Genomic DNA, 15,965 nt, shown 5'->3' with positions numbered 1-15,965 from the left:
GTCATCCTCATTACTATTATCTCTTGGATAGAAATTGATGACTTGGCAAATGACCAAAATAAAAATTAGTTTATTGCCACATTAAAATAAACTAATTTTTTTATTTTGGTTGTTTGTCACGTCAGCAATTTCCATTCAAAAGATAATGGCATAAACTAAATTGACATGGTACTAAAAAGTTAAAGACCAAATTAACACAATTGAAAAGTTACGGACCAAATATGTAATTTAACCTATTAGATTAGCTTCAGCCGATCTCAGGATTTCTCACTTTATTTTCAAGCTCAATTTCAGTCTTTCATATCTACGTTAAATGGCTATAATCATAACTCTTTAATTCAAGCTTTTCTACTCATTAAAATCTCTCACGCATCGTACGAAACTTCGTGAATTAACCACCTTAAGTTTGTGCTACCTTTTGAGTTTTGAGGTTAATATATATAATTCCATCATACAAAAAGGTATAAGTAATACAACTAGTAGTCTAATATTAATTTTTTTTTTTTTTTAAAAAAAGAAAGAAAGAAAGAAAGAAAGAAGGATAGTTTGCAATTCCAATGTATTTTGAAAACTTAACAGAAATATCAGCACGAATTTTACTTGTATTTTCTAAAATTAAAATTTAGAAATGTTAGAGAATTTTGATAACCAAAAATGTAAATTGATTACCCTTGCCAGCTGTTTTGAAAAAAAAAAAAAAAAAAGGACTATGCTTCATTTTGAGAATAAAAAATGAAAAATAATGTGTAAAAGGGCGTAGAAAACTTGAGTTTGAGAGGAAGAAAAAAATGCTCACCAAAATATTATAATAAAAAACCTATATGTACTATTGGATTAAAATGAATTGACCCCTTGCAAATTAATTAATAAGTCAAGTTAATTAATTAGTCAAATTATATGCAATAGTGTGGTAGCACAAACAAATCACCAAATAACTAAATGCAGCGAAAAATAAATTTGACACAGGTGATTGGTTTACGAATGAGGAAAACCATCGAGGCAAAACCTCACCGAGTGAATTTAAGGTCACCACTCCCAAGAATCCACTATTATTAATCACAAATGGTTACAAGTAAAAGAAAATCTTACCAAATCCTTTGGCCTATCCCGAAATACCAACTTACAGTTGAACCATTACCTAAATAACTAATTGGATTTGTATTGTAGCAGTTGTAAGTGCACAATTGCACCTGGACTCAAAGACAATCACGGGCTCAGGCCCAATGAGCCTTTAAACAATAAAATTTGTAGAGTGTGGGCTTGAAACCTAGGTTAGAAATACTGGGGAACTTGATAACAGACTTTTATAAACAAATACAGGTATATAACGAACGATAATTACAAATGGATCTCCTCGGACTTAAGCCGAGGACTACTTCTTTATTATTTCTCTTTCTTCCTTAAAGATTGCAATTTCTTAATTTCTTTCTTCGTTCCTGATCCCCCCTCCTTTTTGGCCTTTACCCCCCTTAAATACTTCCTTCCCTGATACTTTTTGAACAATGACTAGAAGTTTCCACCTCACTATTCAGAGGTCACTTCCCCATTAATGCAGCCAGGGAGGTAGGTGCAGAGCCTTTAATGCGGAAGTGGCAGCCTTTGCTCTTGATATTTTCTTTAACACTGGTGCATCTAGAAGGTTCAGGGTGTCCCCCTTTAACCATCAGTATTTCCAAAATTGTGCCTCGACCTTCATAATCAAGTTTCGAGTTCTCTTGGATCTGTCCGAGGAGAAGCTCTCCCTCGGCTGTATCTTCGGATCCTCGGCATATGGGCCAATTCGTAGAGTTTAATTCTAGAGCAGGTCGGCTCTCCATGCTACAGTCCAAAGGCCCATATACCCACTTGGGTCCTTTTACTCCCCACAATAGCCCCTCAAAACTCTATTTTTCATCATCCGAGGAGAAAAATAGGGTTTTGATCCAACGAAAACTCTCCCCACACGTTCTGTAAATAACTACACGTGTGAAGACCGTTTGGCGTTCCAGAGGATGCCACTTGGCGGTTTTATTTTTAAAAACGCGCGCATTTATTACCGTAAGTTATACCTTGTCCCCCACGTTCAACGGTGAGATGAGCATCCAACGGTCCTTGTTACTCCATGAAAATTTGGGCGGGACAAATACAATTTTGAGGCGGCTTCCCGCACGTTGTGACGCTACCTGCGCCTTCATTTATTTCTACAGAAACTAATCCCATCAAAACATCAGCAATCATCTTTTGTTTGCACAAATCCGTGGAAACTCGCACAACTTCAAGTTTGTAAGTTCCTATTCCTTTTTTCTCTTAACCCTTTATCCTCGGACCCTGTCCTTGGCTCCCCTTACAATCATTCTCCTTCTTAGAATTTAGCTTTTCGTTCCTTTCTGATGGGAAAGTTCAAGTGTCTAGTTGATACCGCCGCTGGGATGGAAGGCTTTAGAGCCAAGTATCGTATTCCCAGCGACGTAGGTTTAGAATATTGTTCGGCGGAAGCCGTGGCCGGTTCTAGGAAGGCTGGAGAGGTTATCATTCCAATGGTAGCCTTCGTAGAAGGTGGGATGACCCTCCCAATGAAGCCTGTAACCAGGGAGTACCTCCGCAACCACCGGTTGTGTCCTGATCAGTGCGCCCCAAACGTTTTTAGAGTTTTGGGTAGCGTCGACGCTCTAAACGAGCAAATGAGTCTGAACCTCACCTGGCATGACGTCGTCTTTATGTACGAACGCCACAAACTCACTAGAGTTGGTTATTACATCAAATCCCGCTCCAGCGTAGTTAGGTTGATCTCCTGTTTGCCCAAGTCCAACAAAGGCATGAAGGATGACTACCTCATCGTCTCTGGCAATTGGCACGACGGCCCCCACTGCCCTGTTGAGTGGGGAGATCCAGGTGCAACACCTTAGGATTTAACTTCCCCTAACTTTCTAAATCATCTAGGAATATGTATTGGCATTTACTTGTGCGCCTGACTTTGATTTATTATATGTTCTACGTATCTGACCGTATTCTCTTATTTTGATGTTTCTCTCTGTAGATAAGCAAAATGTGCGCCCGCGCTTAAGCCACTGCAACGTTGCAGATTTGAACAGAGTGCTACGCTCCGAGGTGTTCGTAAGCAGAGACCTATAACTTAGAGCGGCCCATTTGATTTTGGGGTACGATCCCGTCTCCTCAGACTTCCAGGAGATCGAGAACGCCATAATCGCGGGTGACCGAAGGCGTAGGAAAATTAACGTAGCCAGACCCCACTTTTTGGCCGACCATGACATTCCGGACGCCCCAAATACAGTGTTGTACACGCAGCCTATAGCGGCAGTTCCCCTCGCTGTGCACTCTCAGGCTATTGACGTCCCAGAGGAGCGAGTGTCTTCCTCGAACACATTGGACGAAGAGATAGACCAATTTCGGCTCGGGGACTCCCCACGACCTCGCGAAAACCCGTTTGTTATCCTTTCCGATGAGGAAGAAGAAGAAGCTGAGACCTCTAGGATCGTAGGTCTAATGATAGCGCGTCCAGACGACAGTTCCATTGAAGAAGACATGGACAAGCTAAAGGATCTTATGACCGATAGAGGCGCCCGAGTGGCAAAGAAGGGGACACGGGGGTCCTAGGTTCCCCCGACTTTACCACTACCTCCTCCTCCTCCAGCTGACCCTAAGCCTCTAGCCGAAGATCCCAAAAAGAAAAGGAAAGCGGAGGCTGAGGGGGCTGGAGGTGAGAAGCAAAAGAAGATGAAGCAGCCCACGTCGGCCCAGCAGCAGAAGTTGGACAAGGGCAAAGGGCGCGCCCGCTCAGTTGAAAGCGGGGAGATCAGAGACGTGGTGATGCGAACCTCAATCGACACACTTTGAGACCCAACAAAAATATTGGAATATTTAACCCAGGAAAGCTAAAAACCAGATTTATGATAGAAACCCTAACCCAACGTTTATAATCGAAACGCGAACCAAAGGTATAAGTTGACCTTGACCCAATGATTATAAAGAATCACGAACCAAAGGTATAAAGTTTGAACGCCACAAGGAAGAATCCTTGATAAGTTCACAGTTCTTGAAGAACCAAAAGAGAGCAAAGCCTCACCTTTTCTGAATTTTATTCAATAATTTTCTGAAAAACGTTTACAGACTTCAGGGCCTATTTAAGGACTCCACAAAACTTGGCAGACAAGAAAATATATTCTAAAATAACTCCTAATTGATACCTTACCATATCAGGAATCAAGTTTGACCTAAAAAGCATTAAATGCACCTAAAAATAAGGAAAATACCTAAAAAACGTACTAAATAATAAAACCCTAAATAAAAGTTGATTTGGTCTGAAATTAGCAGATCCAAAATAGGAAAAAATCTCCCCTAACTAATATGTAACGGTCGGAGTATGCTTTCAACGTCTCCCCTTCCCTCATGATATCTGCACCGCTGCCTTGATCTATCATCACCCTCATCACATCATAATTCCTTATCCTAAGCGTAACTACAAGAGCATCGTCATGGGGTTGGATGGTCCCTACCTTATCCTCCACGGAAAACCCTAAAACGGGCAAATTTAGCTTCAACCTCTTCGGTCTGCAGCCCGACTCCTCGGCCTGAGGATGTGAAACTGCCATCACCCTGGTGGGAGCCGAACCGGTCTTGCCAGGTGCAGCAAAAATAACATTCACCTCTATGCCTCTGTGAGTAATCATGTACCCCAAAAACTTCCCGGACCCCACGCCAAAAGAGCACTTTGAGGCGTTAAGGCGCAACTTGTACTTTCTTAGCACCTGGAAGGTGTCGGCTAGATCTTTGACGTGTGAAGGTACTGTTTTGCTCTTCACCACCATATCATCAACATACACCTCAATAGTCTTCCCTAGTTGCTGTTCAAACATTCTAGTCATCATTCTCTGGTAGGTAGCCCCGGCATTCTTCAACCCGAATGGCATGACCTTATAGTGGTAGTTCCCTGTTGGAGTAACGAAAGTAGTCTTCTCTTGATCCTCCAACGCCAATGGAATCTGATGGTAACCCTGGAAAGCATCCAAAAAACTCATTCGAGGATGTCCAACAGTGGCATCCACCAGTTGATCAATACGCGGCATTGGGAACGAGTCCTTGGGGCAGGCTTTGTTCAAATCTGTGAAGTCCACACATACTCTCCACGTTCTATTCTTTTTTTTAACAACAATCGTATGCGCCAACCATTCGGGGTAGAAAACTTCCTTAATAGCCCCAGCCTTCTTGAGTTTGAGCACTTTTTCCTTCACAGTCTCGGAATGTTCTTTAGACAAACGCCGAGGTGGCTGCCTTCTCAGAACAATGGCAGGGTTGACATTCAAACGATGGCAAATGAAGCTCGGATCTACACCTGGAGCCTCATACGGGTCCCACGCAAAAACATCAATATTGTCCTTCAGAAATTCCAGCAACTCCATTTTCTCCTAGTGTGGCATACGTATGCCGACTTGGAAGAACCTCTCTGGATCATCGGCTATTAAAAACTTCTCTAATTCCTCACAATGAGCCTCCTCTCCTGTCATCCTTCCAGATGCATCAGGAGCGGTTAACTGCTATAAGTCTTTGGTAATCGAAGCCGACGACTCGGCTTCCGCCTGGTGCAGTACTGTAGCTGACATGCATTGCTTGACCACCAATTGGCTGCCGAGGATTTCTTCAACACATTCCCCCGAGGGGAACTTAACCTTAACATGCAAGGTAGAGGAGACTGCTCCAAGAGCGTGCAGCCATGGCCTGGCGAGGATGGCTGTATATGGAGAGTACGCGTTTTTTTACAATGAAATCCACCTCAACCGTTTCTGAGCCGGATTGAACGGGCAAACGAATCTGTCCCTTCGGCACAACGGCTCTTCCTTCGAAGCTTATAAGTGGTGAATCATAAGGAGTAAGATCTTCCAGCTTCAATCTTAACTCCTTAAATAGATCAGGGTACATAATATTTGCACCGCTGCCCTGATTTATCATCACCCTCCTAACATCATAATTCTCTATCCTAAGTGTAACTACAAGAGCATCATCATGGAGTTGGATAGTCCCTGCCTTATCCTCATCGGAAAACCCTAAAATAGGCAAATTTAGCTTCAACCTCTTCGGTCTACAGCCCAAATCCTCGGCCTGAGGATGTGAAACGACCATCACCCTGGTGAGAGCCGAACCGGTCCTGCCAGGTGCAGCAAAAATAACATTAATTGTTCCTAAAGCTGGCTGAGATGAATTATTCCTCTGATTGTTTGAGCCAGATTGACTGCCTGGCCCGCTAGGTTGGCACAAGTGTTGCTTCAGTTTTCCTTCACTGACAAGCTGCTCCAAATTGTATCAAAAGGTTCAACAATTCTGAGTAGTGTGGCCAACATCTTGATGGTATTGGCAGAAAAGGTTCAGATTCCTCTTCGCAGGGTCTCCTGCCATCTTACCAGGCCATTTGAAGAAGGGTTCCTTATGAACTTTCTCCAGCAGCTGATGTACTGGTTCTCGGAACACAGTGTTCACGGCCTGAGGTGCTGCCGAGCCGGATTGCCCAACATAATCCCTTCTCGGCCTGTTATTGCGGTACATGTCCGACCTGAAATCCGTTCTCTCCTGCGGGATAACCTTCTCCTTACCCTTTCCTTACTGTTGGTCTTCCTCCACTCTCTTGTACTCGTCAATACGGTCCATGAGGCGACGTACACTGCGGACGGGCTTTTTAGTCAAAGACTTTCTCAGGTCGTGATCAGTAGGAAGGCCTACCTTAAAGGTATTAAGCGCCACCTCATCAAAGTCACCATCTATTTCATTGAACATCTCCCAGTAACGGTCGAAGTACGCTTTCAACGTCTCTCTTTCCCTCATGGTCATGGATAACAGCGAGTCCAATGGCCGAGGTACTCTGCTACATGTAATGAACCGCGAAGCGAACGCTCTAGTAAGCTCCCCAAACGAACCTATAGACCCCGATTTAAGGCCGTTGAACCACCTCATAGCAACAGGTCCCAAGCTAGAGGGGAAAACTTTACACATCAGGGTCTCGTTGTGAGAATGCACCGCCATCCTCTGGTTAAAATGACTCACATGCTCCACCGGATCAGTCCGGCCATTGTAGATGGTAAAGGTGGGTTGAGTAAACCTCCTGGGAAGCCTCCCCTCTCAATCCTCCGCGAAAACGGAGATTTGGAGAGTTGGTGCAGCGCCCGACTCATAGCATCGTTCCCTAAGCCCTTGGAAGGAGTCTTCTTGCGTCTGCGAGCTGGCTGGTTATCCTCCTCACCAGAGGACATTGCACTGGGGGGTGAGCATGATCTTGAGCTGTAGCTACCTCCCCGTTCCTCCTCTGAGGAAGGATTGGATGAGGATGGTGAAGACCTGCGTCTGGCGCGGAGTAACTTTCTCTTCAAACGATTAATCTCCTTCTGCATGGCTTTAGCTCCATCCCCATGGGTGGTGCTACCCCTACCATGAGTATGGCTAGCCCCGGGGTATTCTGTATGGACGCTTCCCTCACGATCCCTTCGACGCTCAAGACGCTCGAAAAGATCCTCCGGCTGTGATCCCTGTGACTCTGCATGGTGAGAACCCAAGCCTGCCATAGTATCCCTACCTCTTCTAGACTAGATTTCCCACATACGGCGCCAATTGTAAGTGAACAATTGCACCTGGACCCAAAGACAATCACGGGTTCAGGCCCAAAGAGCCATAAACAATAAAATTTGTAGAGTGTGGGCTTGAAACCTAGGTTAGAAGTGTTGGGAGCTTGATAACAGGCTTTTATAAACAAATACAGGCAGATAACGAACGATAATTGCAAATGGATCTCCTCGGACTCGAGCCGAGGACTACTTCTTTATTATTTCTCTTTCTTCTTTAAAGATTACAATTTCTTAATTTCTTTCTTCAGTCCCGATCCCCCCTCCTTTTTGGCCTTTACCCTCCTTAAATACTTTCTTCCCTGATACTTTTTGAACAATGACTAGAAGTTTCCACCTCACTATTCAGAGGTCACTTCCCCATTAATGCAGCCAGGGAGGTAGGTGCAGAGCCTTTAATGCGGAAGTGGCAGCCTTTGCTCTTGATATTTTCTTTAACACTGGTGCATCTAGAAGGTTCAGGGTGTCCCCCTTTAACCATCAACCTTTCCAGAGTTGTGCCTTGACCTTCATAATCAAGTTTCGAGTTCTCTTGGATCTGTCCGAGGAGAAGCTCTCCCTCGGCTGTATCCTCGGATCCTCGGCATATGGGCCAATTCGTAGAGTTTAATTCTGGAGCAGGTCGGCCCTCCATGCTACAGTCCAAAGGCCCATATACCCACTTGGGTCCTTTTACTCCCCACAGCAGTAATCTTTTCGTTCAATGCACGAATCAGAATACGTAACTAACCAATGATACATGGATCCCTATACGTGACTAACTCCACCAACTTGAAGAAGATGTTGGCTCCAAAGTTCTTCACTTCATCAACAATGAAGATCAGGAAGCTCCTTAGTCACAAAATCTTTGGCGTAAAGACGCAATAGTTTCTTCAGAGAGGATGATGAACTAGGGCACTTTTTGCATGTATTATTTTTGCATCATCTTATGACGGCTCTTAAAATAATCCTTATATATGTCTAAGGTTGTGAAAAAAGAAACCCTACACAAATACACAGGAATATGCGTGTAATCAAATCTAAAAAGTCTGATTTCGTAATTCTCGACAGATACAACTTGTGTCGAACTTCAACATTAAATCTCGATAGAAAAGATTCTTTCGAGCTTTAATAAACAGCTCTTCTTCACTTGTTTCTTGGTCAGATCTTCATGGCTTTAACACTTGACTTGAACAACATGTTTCTTGAAGTCTTAAACCCATCCTACATCTACCCAATTACAAGTAAAGTGCATTTTGTCAAAGGATTAGCCAGTTATATAAAATATATTCCTAACATATACTTTAGGCATTATATATTAATTTTAATAGTATTGGTAGCAGTCCTGTTTGTTATGTAAAAGAATGTCCTTGGCTAGCTAGCTTGTCCATCATTGCAATTTTTGTAAAGAAAGTGTTTATAAATTAGACTTTACCGTAAATCTTGTATTACATGGAAGTGGAATACTATGTATGAAACATATAGGGAAACAAAAAGCTTATTTCATTCACCCCACTTGTGCAAACCTTCTCAGAATGATTAAAATTACATATGGCAAAGAAAAAAAGAAATGCAAATTAAGCAAGGTGGTACACCATACACGTGGAAGAAGAGTAGCTTAAGTCACGCAATAGTATGTTATAACAAGTTGTTTCCATATATAATAAGTTCATGCATGCCACCATGACCATAGAGAGATTTGGCACATGTCAAGAGAGAAGATCAACTTAGGCTATATATGGAGTAAACACTTGAATCCAAGAAGTAACATGTTGTTTTCTTTTTCTTTTTTTTTTTTCTTTTTTTTCTTAATTTATGTAGATATATATATATATATATATATATGGGTTGTTCAAATGTAAAGAAGGGGAAGAGTTAAGTTTAAGGTAGTCAAAGTCAAAAAGGTTTGAATCCCAAACAGAGTTTCCAAGCCTACTAGGGTTTTGGATTTAATCAAATCAAGATGAATGAAAAGCCCGAGAAAGAGACGAGAATGAGCATTCCTAGGGCTTGTTAGCTTATGAGAGGATTCTATTTGAGATAATAAGGGACAAACACAGACACGCATGAGGCATCCATTTTTTTTTTTTTTATAATATTGGACAAATGAAAGCCTAAATCCCATCTCTCTCTCTCTCTCTCTCTCATGGAAATCCACAAAATTTGGTGGGTCCACACCGTAAGTAACCATAAGCTTTTATTTTATTTGTTGTCGGCATATACATATAATTAAAAAAGTATGTGGGGTGTGTAGTAAAAGAAGGGTATGGTAAAATGACAACATTAAGTATATGAATGTTCAATATATAATGTGATCTTGTAAATTGTCTTCTATCTAAAAAATTAAATTAAAATTAAAATTTCACACATATATGAGTGCTTCGTTTAGAGAATTTCATTTTTTATTTATATCAATTTGATAGATGAAGGGTAGAAAATTTGAACAGTAAATATCTTTATTTATTTATTAAAAACACTGCTAGGATATATCAACTTAAAAGGACACTCAATGAATAAGCAGGAACTGATTTCATGGAAAAGGAAATTTCTAATCATAGATATGCATGCAAATGTAAAATAAAATGGACAACATGAAGTGATTAACGTGGAGACAGGGCATGGGAGCAAAAGAAGGAGCATGGGTTTGGAGTTTTTATTTAATTTTTATATAGCTTTCTTTAATAAAGTTTTTCATTATTATTAAATTTTAATTTTCTTGGAAATCTCTTTTTCGATGGAGGAGAGAACTTATTGCATGGATAAGGGTGCAAAGGCAAGGGTAGATTAGGAGAGAGAGAGAGAGAGAGTCTGCAGTACTACTTGGTATTCTTTCCAAGAAGGCACGGGTGCTCCGCTGATTTCTCCAATGCAAATCCCAGTTCCCCACTGCTTTTATTTTGGCCTTTCAATATTGCCCTCCTCGGTTTTCTTGCTACTTAATTATGACCTTAATGTGCGCTTTTAATTCTTCTACTCTTGTGTGACAAATTAAGGACACCAAATTTATGATACTTATCATTGTACACATATTTTGTTTTAGTAAAAAATATAATATATATATATATATATACACACATTGTACACATTTTTTTTTAGTATATATATATATATATATGTGTGTGTGTGTGTGAATAAAAATATTTTTTTATAGACAATAAATACAATAGAATATTTGTAACATATTACATCCACTCTATGATAATTGTTTTTATTATCAAGAATCTTTTATTCAATAATAAATAAAAAAATTTACTATTCGAAGTACTTGAAACTCGCATAAATAAATAATTCAAACGTTCATTATGCTATTCTCACACAATATTATACGATACTATATCATAATATATTCCATCTGCGTATTTTTCTTATTCAAAAATTATGTTAACGTGTATTAGGGTATGTGGGTTTTAGGCTTACCTTGTTTACTTGTATAGCACACTTACTTGTACTACACACTCTGCCTTCTATATAAAGACATTCATGTATATTCTATTACGAGAGAAATACAATAATATTGAATTCAGTATTTCTAACATGGTATCAGAGCCACCTTCCTGTGGCCATGGTTTTCTGTCTTTACGATGTATTAAGAGCTCTTTGTCTTCCTCGGTCTTTCTTCGCTGCGTTCATCTTCTTTGGCTTCCTACTACTGCCGTCAAAACTCTCTGGTATAGTCATGCCACCGCTAGAAGTTGCATCAACACTACAAGACCATCGTCTTCCTCAAACCACCGTTACAATGCCAAACTTCATTAAGGGATCTTCTCAACCTTATCAAATCTCAAGGTTTCATCAAACTTCCATCTTGAGTTTGAGAGGGGGTATTAGAGATATATTAGCCCATTAGCATAGGCTCAAACCTAATTCTACTTTGTGTGTAAATCAAGTCTCTTACTTGTACTAGAAGCCTTTTAGTCTAGGGTTTAGTGTATTATATATACACATGTTACGGTTCATTGTAACACAAGATTTGTACTACACTCTAATATATTATTGATGTAGCCCTTAGGGTTTCCTCTGTAGATGTAAGCCGTTAGGCTGAACCACGTAATCCTCATGTGTTATTATGTTCTATACTTTATATTTTCGCTTCTGCATCCATACTAGCATATTCTATATGGTGTATCAATGCTAATATTTTCTATGGAACAATTAGCTGAGCTGGGTTATTGCATTATATTTGATTATTCTGGGTGTATTGTGCAGGTACCGAGGACGGGATAGGAGCTTGGGACTGGTCCCAGAGTTGGGCGTATGTTTCCCGTGGACAACCTTTGTCTTCCACTTGTTGCTCCTGTTTCAATTGCTACAACTGCTGCAGTTTCTTTTATTCCTTCTCTTACACTTTGGCATGTCTAACTTGGTCACACATTTTCCTCTCGGGTACAACACTTGGCTTCTAGAGGTTTGTTAGGTTCAATGTCCACAGAATTTGATTGTGTTTCATGTCAGTTAGGAAAACAACCAACTTTGTCTTTTAATACTAGTGAATCGATGTCCACTGATATCTTTGACGTAATTCATTCTGATGTCTGGGGGTCTTTCTCTGTTTCTAGTATTGGTGGATCTCAATATTTTGTTATCTTTGTTGATGATTATTCTTGCTATAGCTAGATTTTTTATATAAAATATCGTTATGAATCATTGCAAGTATATTCTAATTTTGCAAAAATAGTTGAAACTCAATATTCCAAATGTATCAAAAATTTTTGATCTAATAATGCTCTTGAGTACACTCAATATGCTTTCCAAGCTGTTTTGCATTCCTATGACACTGTTCATCAACTAACTGGTCCAGGTACCTCTCAGCAAGATGGTAAAACCGAACGAAAATTTCGTCATATTCTTGACACTGTTCATGCTCTCCTTCTCTCTACCAAATTTCCTGCTCCTTTTTAGGGCGAAGTTGCACTTCATGTTGTTCATGCTATTAATCGCATTCCTAGTCTTGTCATTCAAAATCAAACTCCATATGAGTGCCGTTTTAGGTCACCTCCAGATTATCATCACCTTCGCTCCTTCGGTTCTGCCTATTTCGTTCTTTTTTAGCCATATGAGCATAACAAACTTAAGCCTTGTCAAGACTTTGTTGTTTTCTTGGCTATGGGGAAACTCAAAAGAGGTATCGGTGTTATGATCCTGTCTCTCATGGTCTTCATATCTCCCGCAATGTTGTCTTTTGGGAACATCGCTCCTTTGTCGAGCTCTCTCACTTCCGTCCCTCCCTATCTTCCTCCTCTATCTTAGATCTTTTTCCAAATAAGGCACATATTCCTTTTGTAGTTGCTCCTAATCCTCCTGTAGTTGCTCTTGATTCTCCTATAGACTTCTCTGTCCAACCACCAGATTTATTTGGTCCCTTTCCTAGTTCACCCTTTAATGAATAGGTGGAAGATGAACAACTCAAAGGCGAGCTACCCAACCCTGAGTTTGGCTCCCCTGCTCTTGCTCCACCTAAAGATCTTGCACAAGATATTCCACCTTATCACTCAACTCGGGTAAGATCTATTCCTGCATATTTACTTAACTATCATTGTTACATTGCACGAGCCTTACACCTATCGTGAGGCTTCCATTGACCCTTTATGGCAGATTGCAATGAAAGAGGAACTTGATGCATTATCTAAAAACCATACTTGGGATTTGATGACTCTCTCCTCTGGGAAATCTGTGGTTAGTTGTAAGTGAATCTACAAGATTAAAACTCACTCTAATGAGTCCATTGAGCACTACAAAGCTCGTCTTGTTGCAAAAGGTTTTACATAGGAGTATGAGATTGATTATGAAGAGACCTTTGCTCTGGTTGCTCATATCTCATCTATTCGTGCCCTCTTAGCTGTTACTGCTGCCAGTAAATGGGACATTTTTCAGATGTATGTAAAAAAATGCATTCCTTAATGAGGATTTAAGTGAAGAAGTTTATATACAACCTCCTCCTAGTCTCTCTATTGAATCAAACAAGGTTTGTCACCTTCGACGTGCACTTTATGGCCTTAAACAAGCTCCACGAGCTTGGTTTGCCAAATTAAGCTCTATCGTCTCTCGCTTGGGTTACATGGCTAGTCATTGTGATTCTGCCTTATTTCTTCGTCGCACTGACAAAAGCACTATTTGACTTCTCCTATATGTGGATGATATAATCATAACTGGTGATGACCTCAGTGGCATTCAAGAACTCAAGGATTTTCTCAGTCAGCAGTTTGAGATGAAAGATCTTGAACATCTCAGCTACTTCTTGAGTGGTATTAAAGTCACTCATTCTATAGATGGACTTTATATTACTTAATCCAAGCATGCCTCTAAACTCTTTCTTGAGCTAGATTCACTAATAGCAAGACTGTTGACACTCTAGTTGAGCTTAATGCGCATCTGATTCCCTCAGGGGGGACACTATTGTCTAATTTTTCTCTTTACAGACGCTTGGTTGGTAGCCTAGTTTATCTCACTGTCACTCGTCTAGACATTTCCTATGTTGTTCACTAGGTGAGCCAGTATCCGTCTGCTCCACGATTGACTCACTATGCTGTTGTTCTGCACATTCTTCGATACCTAAAGGGAACTCTCTTCCATGGTCTTTTCTACTCTGCTTAGTCTCCTCTTGTCCTCCGCGCATTTTCTAATGCTGATTGAGCAAGAGATCCACAACTGGTTATTGCTTTTTTCTTAGTTCTTCTCTGATTTCTTGGCGAAACAAGAAACAAACTCATGTGGCCTGCTCCAGTACTGAAGCAGAATATCATGCCCTTGCTGATACCATATTTGAGCTCCTTTGGCTACAATGGCTTCTCAAAGACTTAGATGTGTCCACATCCTCTGCTACTCCTCTTTATTGTGACAATTAGAGTGTCATTCATACTGCTCACAATGATGTCTTCCATGAACGGACTAAACACATCGAAATTGATTGTCATTTTATTCGTTATCATCTTGTCCATGGTGCTCTCAAGCTGATCTCAGTCTCCTCTAAAAATCAACTTGCAAATATCTTCATTAAGTCATATCCTAAGGGACGCCTTCATACTTTGGTTGACAACCTCAAGTTGGTCTCACATCCACTTTGAATTTGAGGAGAGCTGTTAACGTGTATTAGGGTATGTGGGCTTTAGGCCCACCTTGTTTACTTGTATAGCACGCTTACTTGTATTGTACACTCTGCCTCCTAAATAAAGGCACTCATGTATACTCTATTATGGAAGAAATACAATACTATTGAATTCAGTATTTTTAACAAATTCAAATATTTATTGTTGTTTTAGATGAAAGTTGAGGAGGGGATTGACCCCATTTAACCCCACAAAAAGTGTTGCAATGCTACATATGACCATTGAAAACGATGTAAGATTCTTCTTACAAGGATTTTCTTTTTTAATTGTTGGGTTTCACAATGGGAAAAAAATATATATATATTTCTCTCCTGAACCCCCGATCCCTAGTATGCACGAGATTCAATTTGAAATTAAGTCTCATGAAAAAACTTTACTTATTAGACTAGTATAGGCATCTATAATATAGAAGAAATACTTGTACAAGACTACGTACTACTATACTATTAGAAAATTTTTGGGGGGGGGGGGGGGGGGGAACAAAGGAAGATAAGAAAATATAATTTTTTTTTTTGAGAAAAAAGATACGTAAATAAATGATATAGTAAGCTAGAATAACAAAGGGTAAGCTATAAGATTCTTTCGCCAATTGATCAAGGAAACCAAAAAAGAAATAATTAGAAGGAAAAATACAACAAAACCCCTACATTGGCCTGCATGAATGAGATACAATTTTCTTTGTATATTTATTTCCCTAAGGGAAAGAAAGGATGTACATTAAAAAAGGTGGCGAATTTTGTCAAAATTAAAAGGTGGGGAATTATAGTTGATTGTAAATCCTTGTACTCAAAACAAGAAAAAAAAGAGTTGATTGTAAAACCTAATCACTGAATTAAAGCTAGGGTTTCAACTTGTAGCAGACTTTGACCTGCACCAATGAGATATAAAGAAAAATGAATTTAATTTTAATGTATGATGAACAAATTCGTTGGGGGGGGGGGGGGGTGGGGGATGATAAAATTATCAATCAATTAATTGAATTTAATGCAGAGAATTCAAAATTTAGGATATTGGCACATCTCCCATGCAAAGGTGTTTGAATAAGATTCATGCCATTTCTAGTTTATCAGAAATTGTCCAAAGAAAATAAACGTGTGTGCGCACGTATTTATATATGTGTGCGCGCGTATTAAATAAATAAATAAAATAAGTCTAAATACATAATCTAAATACATAATCTATAACTTAAACTCAAACTCATCATTTAAAAAAAAAATTTATTTTTGTTTATTCCAAACTTAACAAAAAGAGTGAATCTCTGTCTCTCTGATAAGTCCAACTT

General features: G+C 39.9%; 1 protein-coding gene across 1 annotated transcript in view; it reads left to right on the top strand.

Annotated features, from left to right (window-relative positions):
• Window positions 1-14,171, top strand: part of LOC142605815 (uncharacterized) — a 25,207-nt gene extending 11,036 nt beyond the window's left edge. Inside the window, exons 10-13 of the mRNA XM_075777252.1 lie at window positions 11,125-11,366; window positions 11,787-11,832; window positions 12,968-13,078; window positions 14,064-14,171. Coding sequence (XP_075633367.1) covers window positions 11,125-11,366; window positions 11,787-11,832; window positions 12,968-13,078; window positions 14,064-14,171 — 507 coding nt within the window. The remainder of the gene's footprint in view (window positions 1-11,124; window positions 11,367-11,786; window positions 11,833-12,967; window positions 13,079-14,063) is intronic.
• Window positions 14,172-15,965: the final 1,794 nt, after the last annotated feature.

This window comes from Castanea sativa, chromosome 8, assembly GCF_040712315.1.
Source record: "Castanea sativa cultivar Marrone di Chiusa Pesio chromosome 8, ASM4071231v1".
Lineage (NCBI taxonomy): Eukaryota > Viridiplantae > Streptophyta > Magnoliopsida > Fagales > Fagaceae > Castanea > Castanea sativa.
The sequence above is the reverse complement of the archived record's forward strand: the minus strand, read 5'-3'. Positions and strand labels throughout refer to the sequence as shown.